This window comes from Eumetopias jubatus, unplaced genomic scaffold (genome assembly GCF_037043125.1).
Source record: "Eumetopias jubatus isolate StellerSeaLion01/CBP00866 unplaced genomic scaffold, mEumJub1_p1.0 scaffold_8, whole genome shotgun sequence".
NCBI lineage: Eukaryota > Metazoa > Chordata > Mammalia > Carnivora > Otariidae > Eumetopias > Eumetopias jubatus.
In genome coordinates this window covers 126,738,038-126,750,366 of record NW_028274814.1, presented here as the reverse complement: position 1 = coordinate 126,750,366, position 12,329 = coordinate 126,738,038, and the positions used below count along the sequence as shown (strand labels likewise).

The window sequence follows — 12,329 nt, the reverse complement described above, 5'->3', positions numbered from 1 at the left end:
CAGACCAGAAGCTCCATGAGGTAGGGACCTTGTCTATTTTGCTCACTATTGGATCCCTGGTGCTTGGTACAGAGCCTGGTGGCCCAAAATTTTTGAATAAAAATTTTAAAAGGAAGAAAAGGGAAAGGAAAGAGGGAGGGAAGGAGAGAGGACAAAAGAAAGCTTGGAAGTGGGGCGCCTGGGTGGCTCAGTCGTTCAGCGTCTGCCTTTGGCTCAGGTCATGATTGCAGGGTCCTGGGATCGAGCCCCGCTTCGGTCTCCCTGCTTGGTGGGAAGCCTGCTTCTCCCTCTCCCGCTCCCCCTGCTTGCGTTCCCTCTCTCGCTGTGTCTCTCTCTCTCTGTCAAATAAATAAAATCTTTTAAAAAAAGCTTGGAGAGGCACGGCCAAGTAACTTCTCAACATTCAACTAAACAGGTGTCAGGGAGCCAACAAACTGCTTAAAGCAGCCCTAAGTAGATTACTGGGCTCTACCTGCCCAGGTCTTTTTGAAGATTATTAGACAGTGACCTTAACGGTGACCTATGCCATACATATTACTAATTCCATTAATTTACTTTTTAACTGGATACCTTGAAATTGCTAGGGATTGGGAAGGGAAACAGCCAATATTTAAACCCCTCAAGATGCTTAAGAATTTTATGAGATGGTTAGACTATAAAAATGGTAATTTAAGAAATCACTAAGTTATACACGCATCGATTTCTGATAAATTTTAGAACGTTGGGCGCCTGGGTGGCTCAGTCGTTGAGTGTCTGCCTTCGGCTCGGGTCATGATCCCAGGGTCCTGGGATTGAGCCCCGCATCGGGCTCCCTGCTCGGCGGGAAGCCTGCTTCTCCCTCTCCCACTCCCCCTGCTTGTGTTCCCTCTCTCGCTGTGTCTCTCTGTCAAAGAAATAAATAAAATCTTAAAAAATTTTTTAGAATGTTGATCTAGTGGAAATAATTAAACCTATTTTAGGAAGTGGAGGGACTAGGCTCTAACACCCCCTTCCCCTTGCAGGCACAGGGGAGAACTGGTTATGGGAGGCCATTTTTAAGGGGAAGTAAAACTTGGTGCTTTAGTTCTGTGTTTTCTGCAGCAGATCTTTTCTATCTTAACATTCCTGGGGGAAGCTGAAAGAATGGTTTTCATTAAAAAATGCAGTCCGTTCCATCCCAAAGACTTTGCAAATAGGCCATGAGTAGCTGCACTGACATGGAGCAGGTGAAAGACTGAGTTGGTGGACCAGCACTGTGCCAATTACACGACAGGTTCCATGCGGGATACTCTGGAAGGCATGTGAAAATGGAATTCTACTCTGAACACATTTGTTTATTATTAAAATAACTCTGTATTGAACTCTACTGTAAACTGGAGAATCTTTTGGAATGCAAATAACGCCGTTTTTCAATGAAGGGACAGTTTCAGTCCAAGAGCATGAAGGAGAAACAATTAGGGCCAACTAATATAGGCCAGGCACTGTGCTAAGTGCTTTACAGATACCCTTAAAATAAACATTATCCCCATTTCACAGATGAGGAAACAAAGGTTAAATTTGAAAGAATGTTAGGGAGTGGACAGGAATACAGAAGATTCAAGAAAATAATGTGAATGTGGGAGTGAACAAAGAAATTAAAACTGGAGCAAAACGTGCAACCAGGAATGAGGCTAACCATGCCTACTCTAACTCTTCCTAGAGGTGGGCCTTAACTTGGGCTCAGAAATTTTCCAGGAAACAATGCCACTGGGAAACCTGACAAGTCAGTAGCCATAAGATAGTAAACAAACTGCTCAGGAGTCCACTGTCCTTGGAATTAAGATCCACCAGGAATTTCTTTCAGATGCCCCCATAAAAGGCAACTGTGAACTGCTCAAGTGTCCCCCACAACACCCTTACAGTGGACTCCAGGCTTGATTCTCAGGACCGTTCCTTAGGTCTGCCCTTCAAGCTGGTGGTGGCACAATCAAGTCCAGTTCAGGGAAACTCAGAACGTTAACTTGACCGAGGTCCCCGTGGGTGGGACCAGTGGGGTTCCGAACCCCAGTCTGCCATAGGCCTTCCATTCTCTCTACCAGACTGCCTCTCCGCTCTGGGTCCTTAGCCCTGCTGTGTACTGGCTGGAAGATCTTGGGCAAGCCCCTTATACTTTCTTTCATCATCTATAAAACAGGCATGATAATATCTATCTTGCAGAACTGTTGTGAGCATTAATTGACATGAGCTTGGCACGTGGAAGCCTCTTGATGATATTCACATGCTCTTCACTATGAATTCAGGTATTCTTGTATCGCACTTTCTTAAAGTAGAGATTTCTCTGTGTCCCATTTCAGATGCCAGGGAAGACAGTCAGATTCTGTCACCAGGGATGAAATTTGAATAGCAACAGAAATTTAGCTAATGATGGCAAACTTCTAAACGTGTTTTTCCATAAAATCATAGGTGTTCTTATTCACCACTATGGCTAAAAGTACCCCTTCCTGGTTTGCACATGTACATCATATACAAAGAGATAATGACTTTAGCAGGCTATCTGTTAGGCATCATTTATAGTAACTGCAAGAAGACTGGAAAGATGAAATTCCAAAATGATCATGCCCCAGATGATTGGATTATGCATGATTGCCCCCCTCTATGTTTTGCACTTCATATGAAATTATATTGCTGTTATAATTTTTAAAAGTATCCTTTTTATTAAAACAGGTTATCTCTAGGCGGTGGGACTGAGGAAGGCTTTAAAACATTTCTTCGTTTTGCTTATCTGTATTTTTCTATAATGAATGCACATTACCTCCGTGAAAAGAAAAACATTAAAATATATTAAACAAATTTTACAATTGGAGATAGAATTGGAGCAGGGTGGGAAGTATGGGAGAACAATGAACCAGCCACGGCAAGCAAGGAATTAACCCTTCGAGCGCCTGGGACCTCGGCCGAGCACTGCGAGGTCAGTGGGTATGTAAAGGAGGCAGCCAAGGAAGCCAAAAGATTTTCTCTTTTTCTCCCCCTGGGAGTAGTAGGGCGACATAGCGGTAATAGCCATCACCTGAGAGAATGCAGTGCAAGGTACTTTTGTATGAGCTCCTGGAGCACAGCAACCGTTCCTTATTCATCTCTGTATCCCCAACAGAGTGTCTGCCAAATAGTAGGTGTTCAGTAAATTTTCGTTTCATTGAAATTGTTGTTGAAGGCGTAAATGCTGCTAGAAATAGACGTTATCAAACAAAAAGCTAGTGGAACTCTTGGAAAAATGGGCTCCTGTGGTCTGGGAAACAAAACCCCTAAATGGCCATGTGCCAGCAATCTAAGAGACCCACTCAGGCAGGCTTAAGCAGATTAACACCTACTGGCTTGGGTGAGAAACCCTTTCTGCCTGGGGACCAGAAAAGAACACCCCTTACATTCCCATTCCTATCAGTGGGACCTCCAGTGAGAATCGCTGCTTCTTTTTTAAGGAAACTAATAAAAGGAAATGTGTGCAGTTAACAGTTTGTGCTTAATTTTTAAGACCGCTCTGATGCTTTTTATTTACTGGCATAACAATAACAAACCTTCCCTATGTGCTTAATTCCCACATCTTTCTCTTATTCTCCCCTCCCTGTATGCCCACCCTTACTTAAAAGTCTGAGGATCGTGGAGAAAACCCCCTGAGCTTTGAGAATTCTATAAAGATCCCCAAAGATCTAAAAATCCTATAAAGATAAGTGTTGTCCATGTGTTCTAGTATTAAAACTAAAACTGCAGGAGAGGAAGATTTTCTTTCTTCCCATCCCCAACAGAATGTTTTTCTTCCCTGAGTTTTTGTTATTGTCGTTTTTCCTGGAGGGGGCTTGGAATATAACAGGGGGTCAGAAATAACTTGCCGAGGGGCGCCTGGGTGGCTTAGTCATTAAGCGTCTGCCTTCGGCTCAGGTCCTGGTCCCAGGGTCCTGGGATCGAGCCCCGCATCAGGCTCCCTGCTCAGCGGGAAGCCTGCTTCTCCCTCTCCCATTCCCCCTGCTTGTGTTCCCTCTCTCGCTGTGTCTCTCGCTGTCAAATAAATAAATAAAATCTTAAAAAAAAAGAAATAACTTGTTGAATAAATGAAGGAATGAATGATTAATCATCCAACATAAACCAGACTTAATTCACTGAATCTTGGCAATCAACTTTTAAAAAATTTTATTTATTTATTTGACAGACAGAGAGCGAGCGAGAAAGGGAACACAAGCAGGGGGAGTGAGAGAGGGAGAAGCAGACTCCCGGCCGAGCAGGGAGCCCAATGCAGGGCTCGATCCCAGGGCCCTGGGATCACGACCTGAGCCGAAGGCAGACGCTTAACAACTGAGCCACTCAGGTGCCCCTTGGCAATAACCTTTTGAGGTAGGTGGTATTACCTCCTTTTTTCAGGTGAGAAAATTGTGGCCCAAGACTTTTTCAAATTTGAGCCCAGATCCTGTCCAACTCCAAAGTTTTTCTACAACAAGAGCGGCTTTTCACACTTGATTGTGCGTCTGAATCCCTGGAGATCTTGTTAAAAATGCAGATTCTGATTCAATAGGTTGGGAGTTGAGCCAGCAATTCTGCATTTAAAACAAGCTTCTAAATGATGGTAATGCTCTTGGTCCATGGACCCCACTTTGAGTAGCAAGGCTCTCTAAGCCACTGCCTCCTGTCGTTCACATGGAGTGTTGAGGGCCATTAAAGATCAGAAGTTGTAGGGTCCTGGTACAGACTTGTGAAAATTCAGGCTACTTTCCAGGCTACCTTGCCGCACCCCTCCTTCAGATCTTGAACTAAACTGTTTGAACCTTTTCCCCCGCTAGATTTCTATGAACCATCACAGATGTTGCTCAGGTTTTGATCTAACCTAAGCCTTTTGTTAGTACCTTCCTGAGAAATAAGCTCCTTTAAGTATGTCTAGATTTTGGAGCTGCCTAGACAGTAGCCACTAGCCGCAGATGGCCCTTTAAATTTAATTAAAACAAAATACAATTAAAAAATTCAGTTCCTTAATTGCACCAGCCACCTTTCAAGTGCTCAGTAGCCCTGTGTGGTTAGGGTCTACTGCTTTGGACAGCTCAGATTAAAAAAAAAAAAAAAAAAAAAAAAAGTTGCTATCATCACAGAAAATTCTATTTGAATGGTGTCCCCTTACAGTGTTTGCTATTAAGCAAACATTTCGTGTAAACTTCAAGACTGAGACAGGAAAAGAAGATTTCATATGTATATATTTATCCTATTGGCCATCTATCCTCCAGGGAATAGTGCTTAAGGAGAATACTTGCTGAAGTTGAAAACCTCATCTGTTTGGGTGACTTTATCAGTAGCTCCCAGGCCACAATCTGATTGACAAAACTGGCCAGGAGCAGCAAATGGATCCGTTCCCAGAGAGAGGTGCTGGTTCAGAATCTGGCCCTGCCTACTTCTGCAGCTTCCCCTGCTGCCACTTTCCACTTATTTATCCACATTAGTCAGTCCTCAATATGCCAGGCTCTTCTCTGCCTCAGGCCTTTGCCCGTGCTGTTCCCCATGACCTAGAATGACCTTTTCCTCTCCCCAGACTTTATGTGGCTGACCCTTTCTGATATTCCGGGTCTTGGATAAATGCTACCTCCTCAGAGAGGCCTCCTCTGACCATTTCCTAGCACACTTTTATTCTCATTATGACCATTCGAAATGGTTTATTGACCTGGTAGTTTACTTCTGTATTGACTCTCTTACCCACTAGGATTTAGGGAGCATGAAGGTGGCGACTCTGCCTGTTCTTACCACTCTGTACCCCCAGGACACGGCACAGATTGGACACAAAAGAAGTCAACAGAAGAATGGACGAGCAAATCCAGAGGCCCCCAACACCAAGCCAAGACCTGACAATGTGAAGTCAAGAAGAGATTCAACAATTTGTTTTCAGGCCCAGCTTATATTTCCTAATTCCATTCCTTTAGAGAAAAGGAAGCAGCAGGGCTGGAGGAGGGGGCATTCACTGGCAGGGACAACTCCGAGGATGTGTCAGTGAGTCATCGTGGGCTCTGGGGCGGGGCTGCGGTGTCCACCATGGCCCACTCCTTTTAGCTGCCCTCAGAATAACTGAGCTTTTGTTATTTGGAAAGAGTAGGAGCCAGTTATCTTTGTTACATCCTCAACCAATGGAGAGAAGATGCAGCTGGGCAGGCCAGATGTTCTACAGTTAGGGCCATTTATAAGGAATTTGCCTTTATTTCTTTAGGCATCCTAGCATCTCAGTGATTTAATTTGCCGGTTTTGTGGTGCAGGGAACCCATAGTGGGAAGGTAAAAACATGAGTTTAATAGTTAACTTTTATTGTCATTGCTAAAGGAGGGACTACTTCAAATGACATCATAAACCAGGTCTTCGCGCCCTTCCGAGGCCTCACAGGGACAGAGCAGGAGCTATACAGTTTGCGTTAAATGACATTGAAGAATTGCAGCCCAATGTCATGTTAAGTGGGCCAGTCAGTTTGGCACCACCTGCCATGCTCCTGAGGAGGAGAAAAGCCAGTTTTTCTTAACGAAAATGAAGGTTTCTGACCTTTGCTGGGCCAAGCTCACAAAGTTAGGGAAGAAAACGGATAAGTGGGCTAGATTTTACCTCGTGGAAATCTGTTGAAATGGAATCCTTTACCCAGTAACTTATCATGGCCTCCCCATAGACTTGAACATGCCCAAACAAAATCAGCCAGTATCAGGTTCCATTTTAGGTGCCCAATATTCCTTTCCTTTCACTTTCTTCCACACCCCCCTCCATGCCTTTAAAAACAATTAATGAAAACAGTCCTAAGAAAACATATTTAGAAATACATGTAGGTATGGGCATAGAACGAGACAGAGCCATAGATAAGCAGAGTGGCTGTTTTCCTAGTAAGTCATAACTCATTAGCTATAATAAAGGACTTTGTATTCACTAGAGCTTGTACCAAAGGATGCCAAAAGATTATGTGCAATGAATTAATTTTCTCTTTGTGCTCACCAAGCAGACATAATACTGTTCTCTTTTTCACAGCTGAAAAATGGGGAAGTGTCCATCAAAAGTGAGACATTGATATGTGGAAGAGTTGCAGACACCTGATTGGCCTTGACTCTAACTTGAACTTGATAATACCTGTATCACCTGAGGGATGATATTCAGAGCATTCTAGAGACCCAGCAAAATAACTAGGTCACATAAAATTTCATTTAATATATTAATAAACTGTTTTTAGCAGGGGTGGTTTTATTTTGTTTAATTTTCCCCACTTCTTGCTTTCTGGTTTGGGTCCTTTTTAAAAATTTGCTTTTTTTCTTTTTTTTAATTGTTAACCACTTCAGATACTTTTTGGAAAGTCATGGTATATAAATCTGCCAGTAATTTTAAGACGGAAATAAAAATTAACTGGGCATGAAGACCATATGTTGAGTTAACTTTTTAAAAAAAGAAACATGGCAAATGGATTTTATAAGATACACAATAATTGTTTTCCAATTCACAACATTGGTCAATGAAATATTTGCATAAATCCCCCAATTTAAGAAACCTATCATAGTATATTTCCTAATATCTTGGGATATTAGGATATATCAGGGATACATGTGCTTTATAATGCAGTATCTATAAAACCATAGATGTTGTTAGGAAATTATGTCTCCTCCAAGACCATGACCCACATGCATGCCAAGATCCAGTCCAATTTAGCAATGGAGTATTTCAAAAGTGGTACTTGAGAAAAATATTACACATAGTTTTATCTAGGATGACATTTTTAATGCCCCCTGGAGATGTCTGAGAACAAAGCAGGAATGTGCCAAAATCTTCAAAGGTTACGATCATCTGAAGAGAACCTGTTTCACATTTGTATTTCTAAGAAGCTACTTTTATGACTCTTGAACACATTGCACAGAAATCTCTGAACACATTTATGATATTCCTGTGGGTTTGACTATCACACCTGCCACACCTTGAGGCCTCCACAGTGCTGTGAGGAAAGCCAGGCAGACTCACTAGCTGGACGAGAATCATAAAGAGGTTTTAGACATCCTGACTTCACAGCCCTCCCGTCCCCTTCTTCCCTTACAGTCTCCTTGCTGGACAAGCTGCTACGCTGCAGGAAAGTTCTCACCCAAACCGCTTCTGCTCCACAATGCACGACTGTTTGATTTGCATAATTTCCGTTTCTTTTCGCAGTGAGGATGTTACCCCCGACTGGCTCGCGTGTGTCTCCCAGGGGGATGGGGGTGAGGCTGAGAGCCCTTCTTACCCTCCTGGTTCCTTCCCGACTGAGGCGAAAGACTGGGGATCGCTGCCCCATGCTCCGGCCTGGGGAGGACCCCTGAGCGGCTGAAGAGCTGTGAACAGGGCTCAAGTTCTCTTCCCATTTCATTCACAGTGACTAAGGTGGTTCTTTCCCGTACGGCTTTCCTTCCCAAGCCTCCTAAGCAGGAATGACAAGAGCCCACGACGGAGGGAAAATGGGAGGGTTGGGTGTGTGTGGGGGGGTCATGTTCTTCCTCCTCAAAGTGGAAACAAAACACCATTCCAGGTGCATCCATGTAAACAGATATGTGATGCCAAAATGTAAATTTCCACAGAAGAGGAGGGCGCTTTCCAGCTGCGTACCCAACGTGAAATCAAAGCTCCATCTAATGCCAATTACTGACCACCCTACTTCTCAGTACTCTGAAGAATCTGGTCTCCTTAGCAGTCCCTGACAAAGGACCGCTGAGTTCACCAGCAGGCAAGTTTCCGCCCCTGGCCAAGTGCAGAGAGGTCAGGCATATTATAGGCTCTTAAGCACCTGCTCATTCCCTCTCTGAGTAGCACTAGTTCTCGAGAGAAAGGAAACTTGAGGGAAGGAATTAATCAAAGATTCCTAGGATATATACTGTATCTTCTCTGAAAATGCCATGCTCTCTCTTGCCTCCAGGTCTTTGTACTAATACTTACTCCCTCTGCCAAGACTACCTTCTCTCACATTATTCAGCCTTCCCAGACCCTCCAGATACACAGCCTCCTTTTGTGCTCCTCTATTCCCTTCTCCCCAAATCAGCCCAGCTTAGCACTCCTCACATTATCTGTGACTGCCAGCCTGCTTATCAGAACCCGAACCTCTAAATGATAAACTCACAGGAAGCAAGGACCTCAAGTGTTTAGTACATAGAAGCCACTGGAGAAATTATTTATTGGATAAATGGATAGATAAATGGGTGGACGTGTAAGTGAACGAATGGGTAAAAAACATCATAATAGGGCAATCTCACCCTATTTATTTGGTCTTCAAAAACATGCAATTTAGTCCCTAGTCTATTCTGAAAACAATTCTATTCTAAGCAGAACTCGGATATAAGTAAGCCCAAGCATGCTGTGAGGGTCTGGAGGAAAATTCGAACCCGCAGGGTGAGGGAAACGAAGAACAGAGTAGGATTTCTTCAGGCAGAGGGGGAAGGAGGGGAGCCCCGGAGGGGGAGCAGTGTGAGCAGCGATTTGGAGAAGGAGCTTGCTCACAGGCTTGAGTGCGAGGTGGTGGACTCGGCCCCTGCACTTTGAGGAGGCACAGCTTCAGGGAAACCAGCTCGGTGGGCCTTGAGAAAGTAGACAGACAAGAGTGGAGGCAGGTCAGCAGCTTGAGAGGCCGCTGGGTGTCCAGGAGAGGTGGGGAAGTCCCGGACACACAGCAGTGGTGGGATGGGAAGAAATGGGTCCGTCAAATTACCCTTCATTTCCCACCTGCTCTCTGCAGTTACATGAGGCCATGTGACTGAGTCCTCGCTTCGGGGGATTTAAGTGAAAGGGACCTGGCACCACCCTCAGGCCAGGGCCTTTGAGAAAATGGGCTTTCCTCTCCACACCCACCTTTTTTTTTTTTTTTTTAAGAGGAAGGGGAACTTATAGATTTTTTTTAAATGTTTTATTTATTTATTCATGAGAGTCAGAGAGAGCGAGAGAGGCAGAGGGAGAAGCAGGCTCCCCGCCTAGCAGGGAGCCCAGTGCGGGACTCGATCCCAGGACCCTGGGATCATGACCTGAGCCGAAGGCAGACGCTTAACCATCTGAGCCACCCAGGCGCCCCTCCACACCCACCTTCTATTTCTGTCCGCTGGTTGCAGACTTGACGAAGCCCAAAGGCAGTGGGCCTCGAGCTAGTGTGTATCAGAAGCACCTGGAGGCATGTTGACCAAACCTCTAGGCCTCGCCCCTAGAGTTTCTGATTCAGAAGGTCTGTGATGGGACCTGATGACGAGCATTTCTAACACGTTCCCAGGAGATGCTGAGACTGCCGGTCCACGGACTGCACTTTGAGAACCACTGCCCTGGGGTATGGTGCAACCTAATCTTGAAAGACCAAGTGTTTCCAAATAGTTGCATTAAAAAGAGCCCCCTCTCTGACCTAGACCCCCTTCCAGGACTGTCTGCAAGCCTGAAATTGGTTTCTCCTGTGTTAACTCCATACATTTGAGATCTGTTACAGTAGCTTAGCCTATCCTAATAATACAGGAGCTAAGGAGAAAGATTTGAAGCTGACTCCCAGATTTGGGGTTGGGTGACTGGGAGCATAGTTGAGCAGGTTTGGAAGGAAAGAGGATGAATGGATTATCACAGTCTTAGGAGCCCTCCACTCCACAAGGACTGGTCATTCCGCTGGCCTAGCACCACCCAGGGCCCATCTAGCAGGAGGTCATGTCTGCCTTCCATTCCTCTCCTGTTAGTTACTTGTCGGCTTCTAAGGCCGCCTTCACATGTCCCCTCTCTCCTGCAAGCTTCCCTCCTGCCTGCCAGAGTTCAGGTGGGAAGGGAGGGGACTGCTGCTTCCTCTGGCCCCTGTAGCATCGGCCGTAGCCCTCACCTTCTAGGCATTAGTCACAGTAAGCCCTTCTGTCTGGATCATACTCACTGTTAGCAAAGCACTTTGGCCTCTCTTACCTCATCTGATCCCCACAGCAACCACGTGAGCTGCTCTAGAGGCATGCGCACGCACGCACACACACACAATGTGTTATCACATATTAGCTAACACTTGTTGAATATTCCACCTACACAATCTCATTTCCACGAGTCTCATGAGCAATGTCTTAAGGACATTCGTTGAATGGCTGAGTGACTGTGGTGCCCGGAACAAGGGATTTAAGCTTTCTTACCCTCCACTTCTCCTCCACAACCTTGCAGGGTTCCCCGGGGAAGCGGGACCGTAGCAACTAGTTATTATTATCCTTGTATCACCTCTTCTTCTCCATTTCTAGACCGTGTCTTGGCATTCAAGATCCTTCAGGATGTGACGCCAGCCTCACAAGATCCCTCCACAGACCTCCTACATTTCAGACAAAGTTTCCCCATGCCCTGAGAAGGCCCCACACGTCCCCACCCCTGTGCATCTCTTCACACCGCCCTCTGTCTAGAAGGCCCTTCTGCTCCACCGTCCTCCATTAAAATGAAGATCCACTCCTTTGTGAGGTCTTCCTCGGTGCCTCCCACCAGAGGGAGTCTCCGCTTCCCTGGGAACCCCAGAGCATCAGCCTGTACCTTGCTTACCGCCCCCGCCTCGACACGGTTGCCATGTCTTAGCATATGGCTTCCTGGCTGCCCCACTTTCCAGAGATGCCTCTCAACTTCTGGTTCACAGAGAGCTCCCTTTCTCGTTTTCAAGAAAGAATGGCTGTGTACTAATTTATGTCTTATATCATTCTCATCATTTCAGTGGCTTAGTTGGGGGGGGGGTGGTGATTATCATGTACTCAGTCTGCCAACTTGAAAACAGAAGCATGAAGAATATGTACATACGAATAAATGAGTAACTGCAAGGCATCTGTAAATCCAGGCAAATACTTGGCATTGTTTTGGGGGGTTGAGGGGAAGAATGTTTTTCCAGAAAGCTCTTGCTTTAAATACCAACTCCGCACTCAAAGCCTCCAGGGGGACCTTTCATTACCTGTGGTGCTGAGGCCCGTGTACTCAGGGGATGGGTGGCTGACGGGGGAGGACGGAGGTGGCACTTCCACGGACGTGGCAGATTTTGCTGGTGAAAACGATGGCACCGGGGAAGGGGTTGGCGGGGTGGCCTCTGTCAAGACAATCTCTTCTCGGACTTCTGCTATGGGTAAAGAAAGGGTGGGTCCTCAGAGCCAAAGGTCAAGGCAAGTTGTCTTTAAAGGACTTTAAAAATGGAAATATTCTTTCTCATCTGTGTCATGTCACCCTTCTGCTTCAAGCCCTTTGATGATTTTGCACCACCATCATGGCGTGCAAGGCAATTCCATACACATGTGTGCCCACTCTAAAGAAGAAAAAGACATCACTGGTTTCATACCACTTGGCCTGCCCACTACAACTAAATTCTTTGGAAGACAGAGCTAAAGAAACACAGAGCATGGAAGTAAGGGTAC

At 45.5% G+C, this 12,329-nt stretch overlaps 1 protein-coding gene across 3 annotated transcripts in view; it reads right to left on the bottom strand.

The window, feature by feature from the left end:
- RFX4 (regulatory factor X4) overlaps positions 1–12,329 on the bottom strand; it is a 134,099-nt gene that overhangs the window by 11,021 nt on the left and 110,749 nt on the right. For 2 of the 3 annotated variants that reach the window (XM_088025673.1, XM_088025674.1), the window contains one exon: positions 11,876–12,037. In XM_088025673.1, coding sequence (XP_087881799.1) covers positions 11,876–12,037 — 162 coding nt within the window. Of the gene's footprint in view, positions 1–11,875; positions 12,062–12,329 lie in introns of all 3 variants that reach the window. The other variant, XM_088025672.1, reaches the window with a different exon arrangement.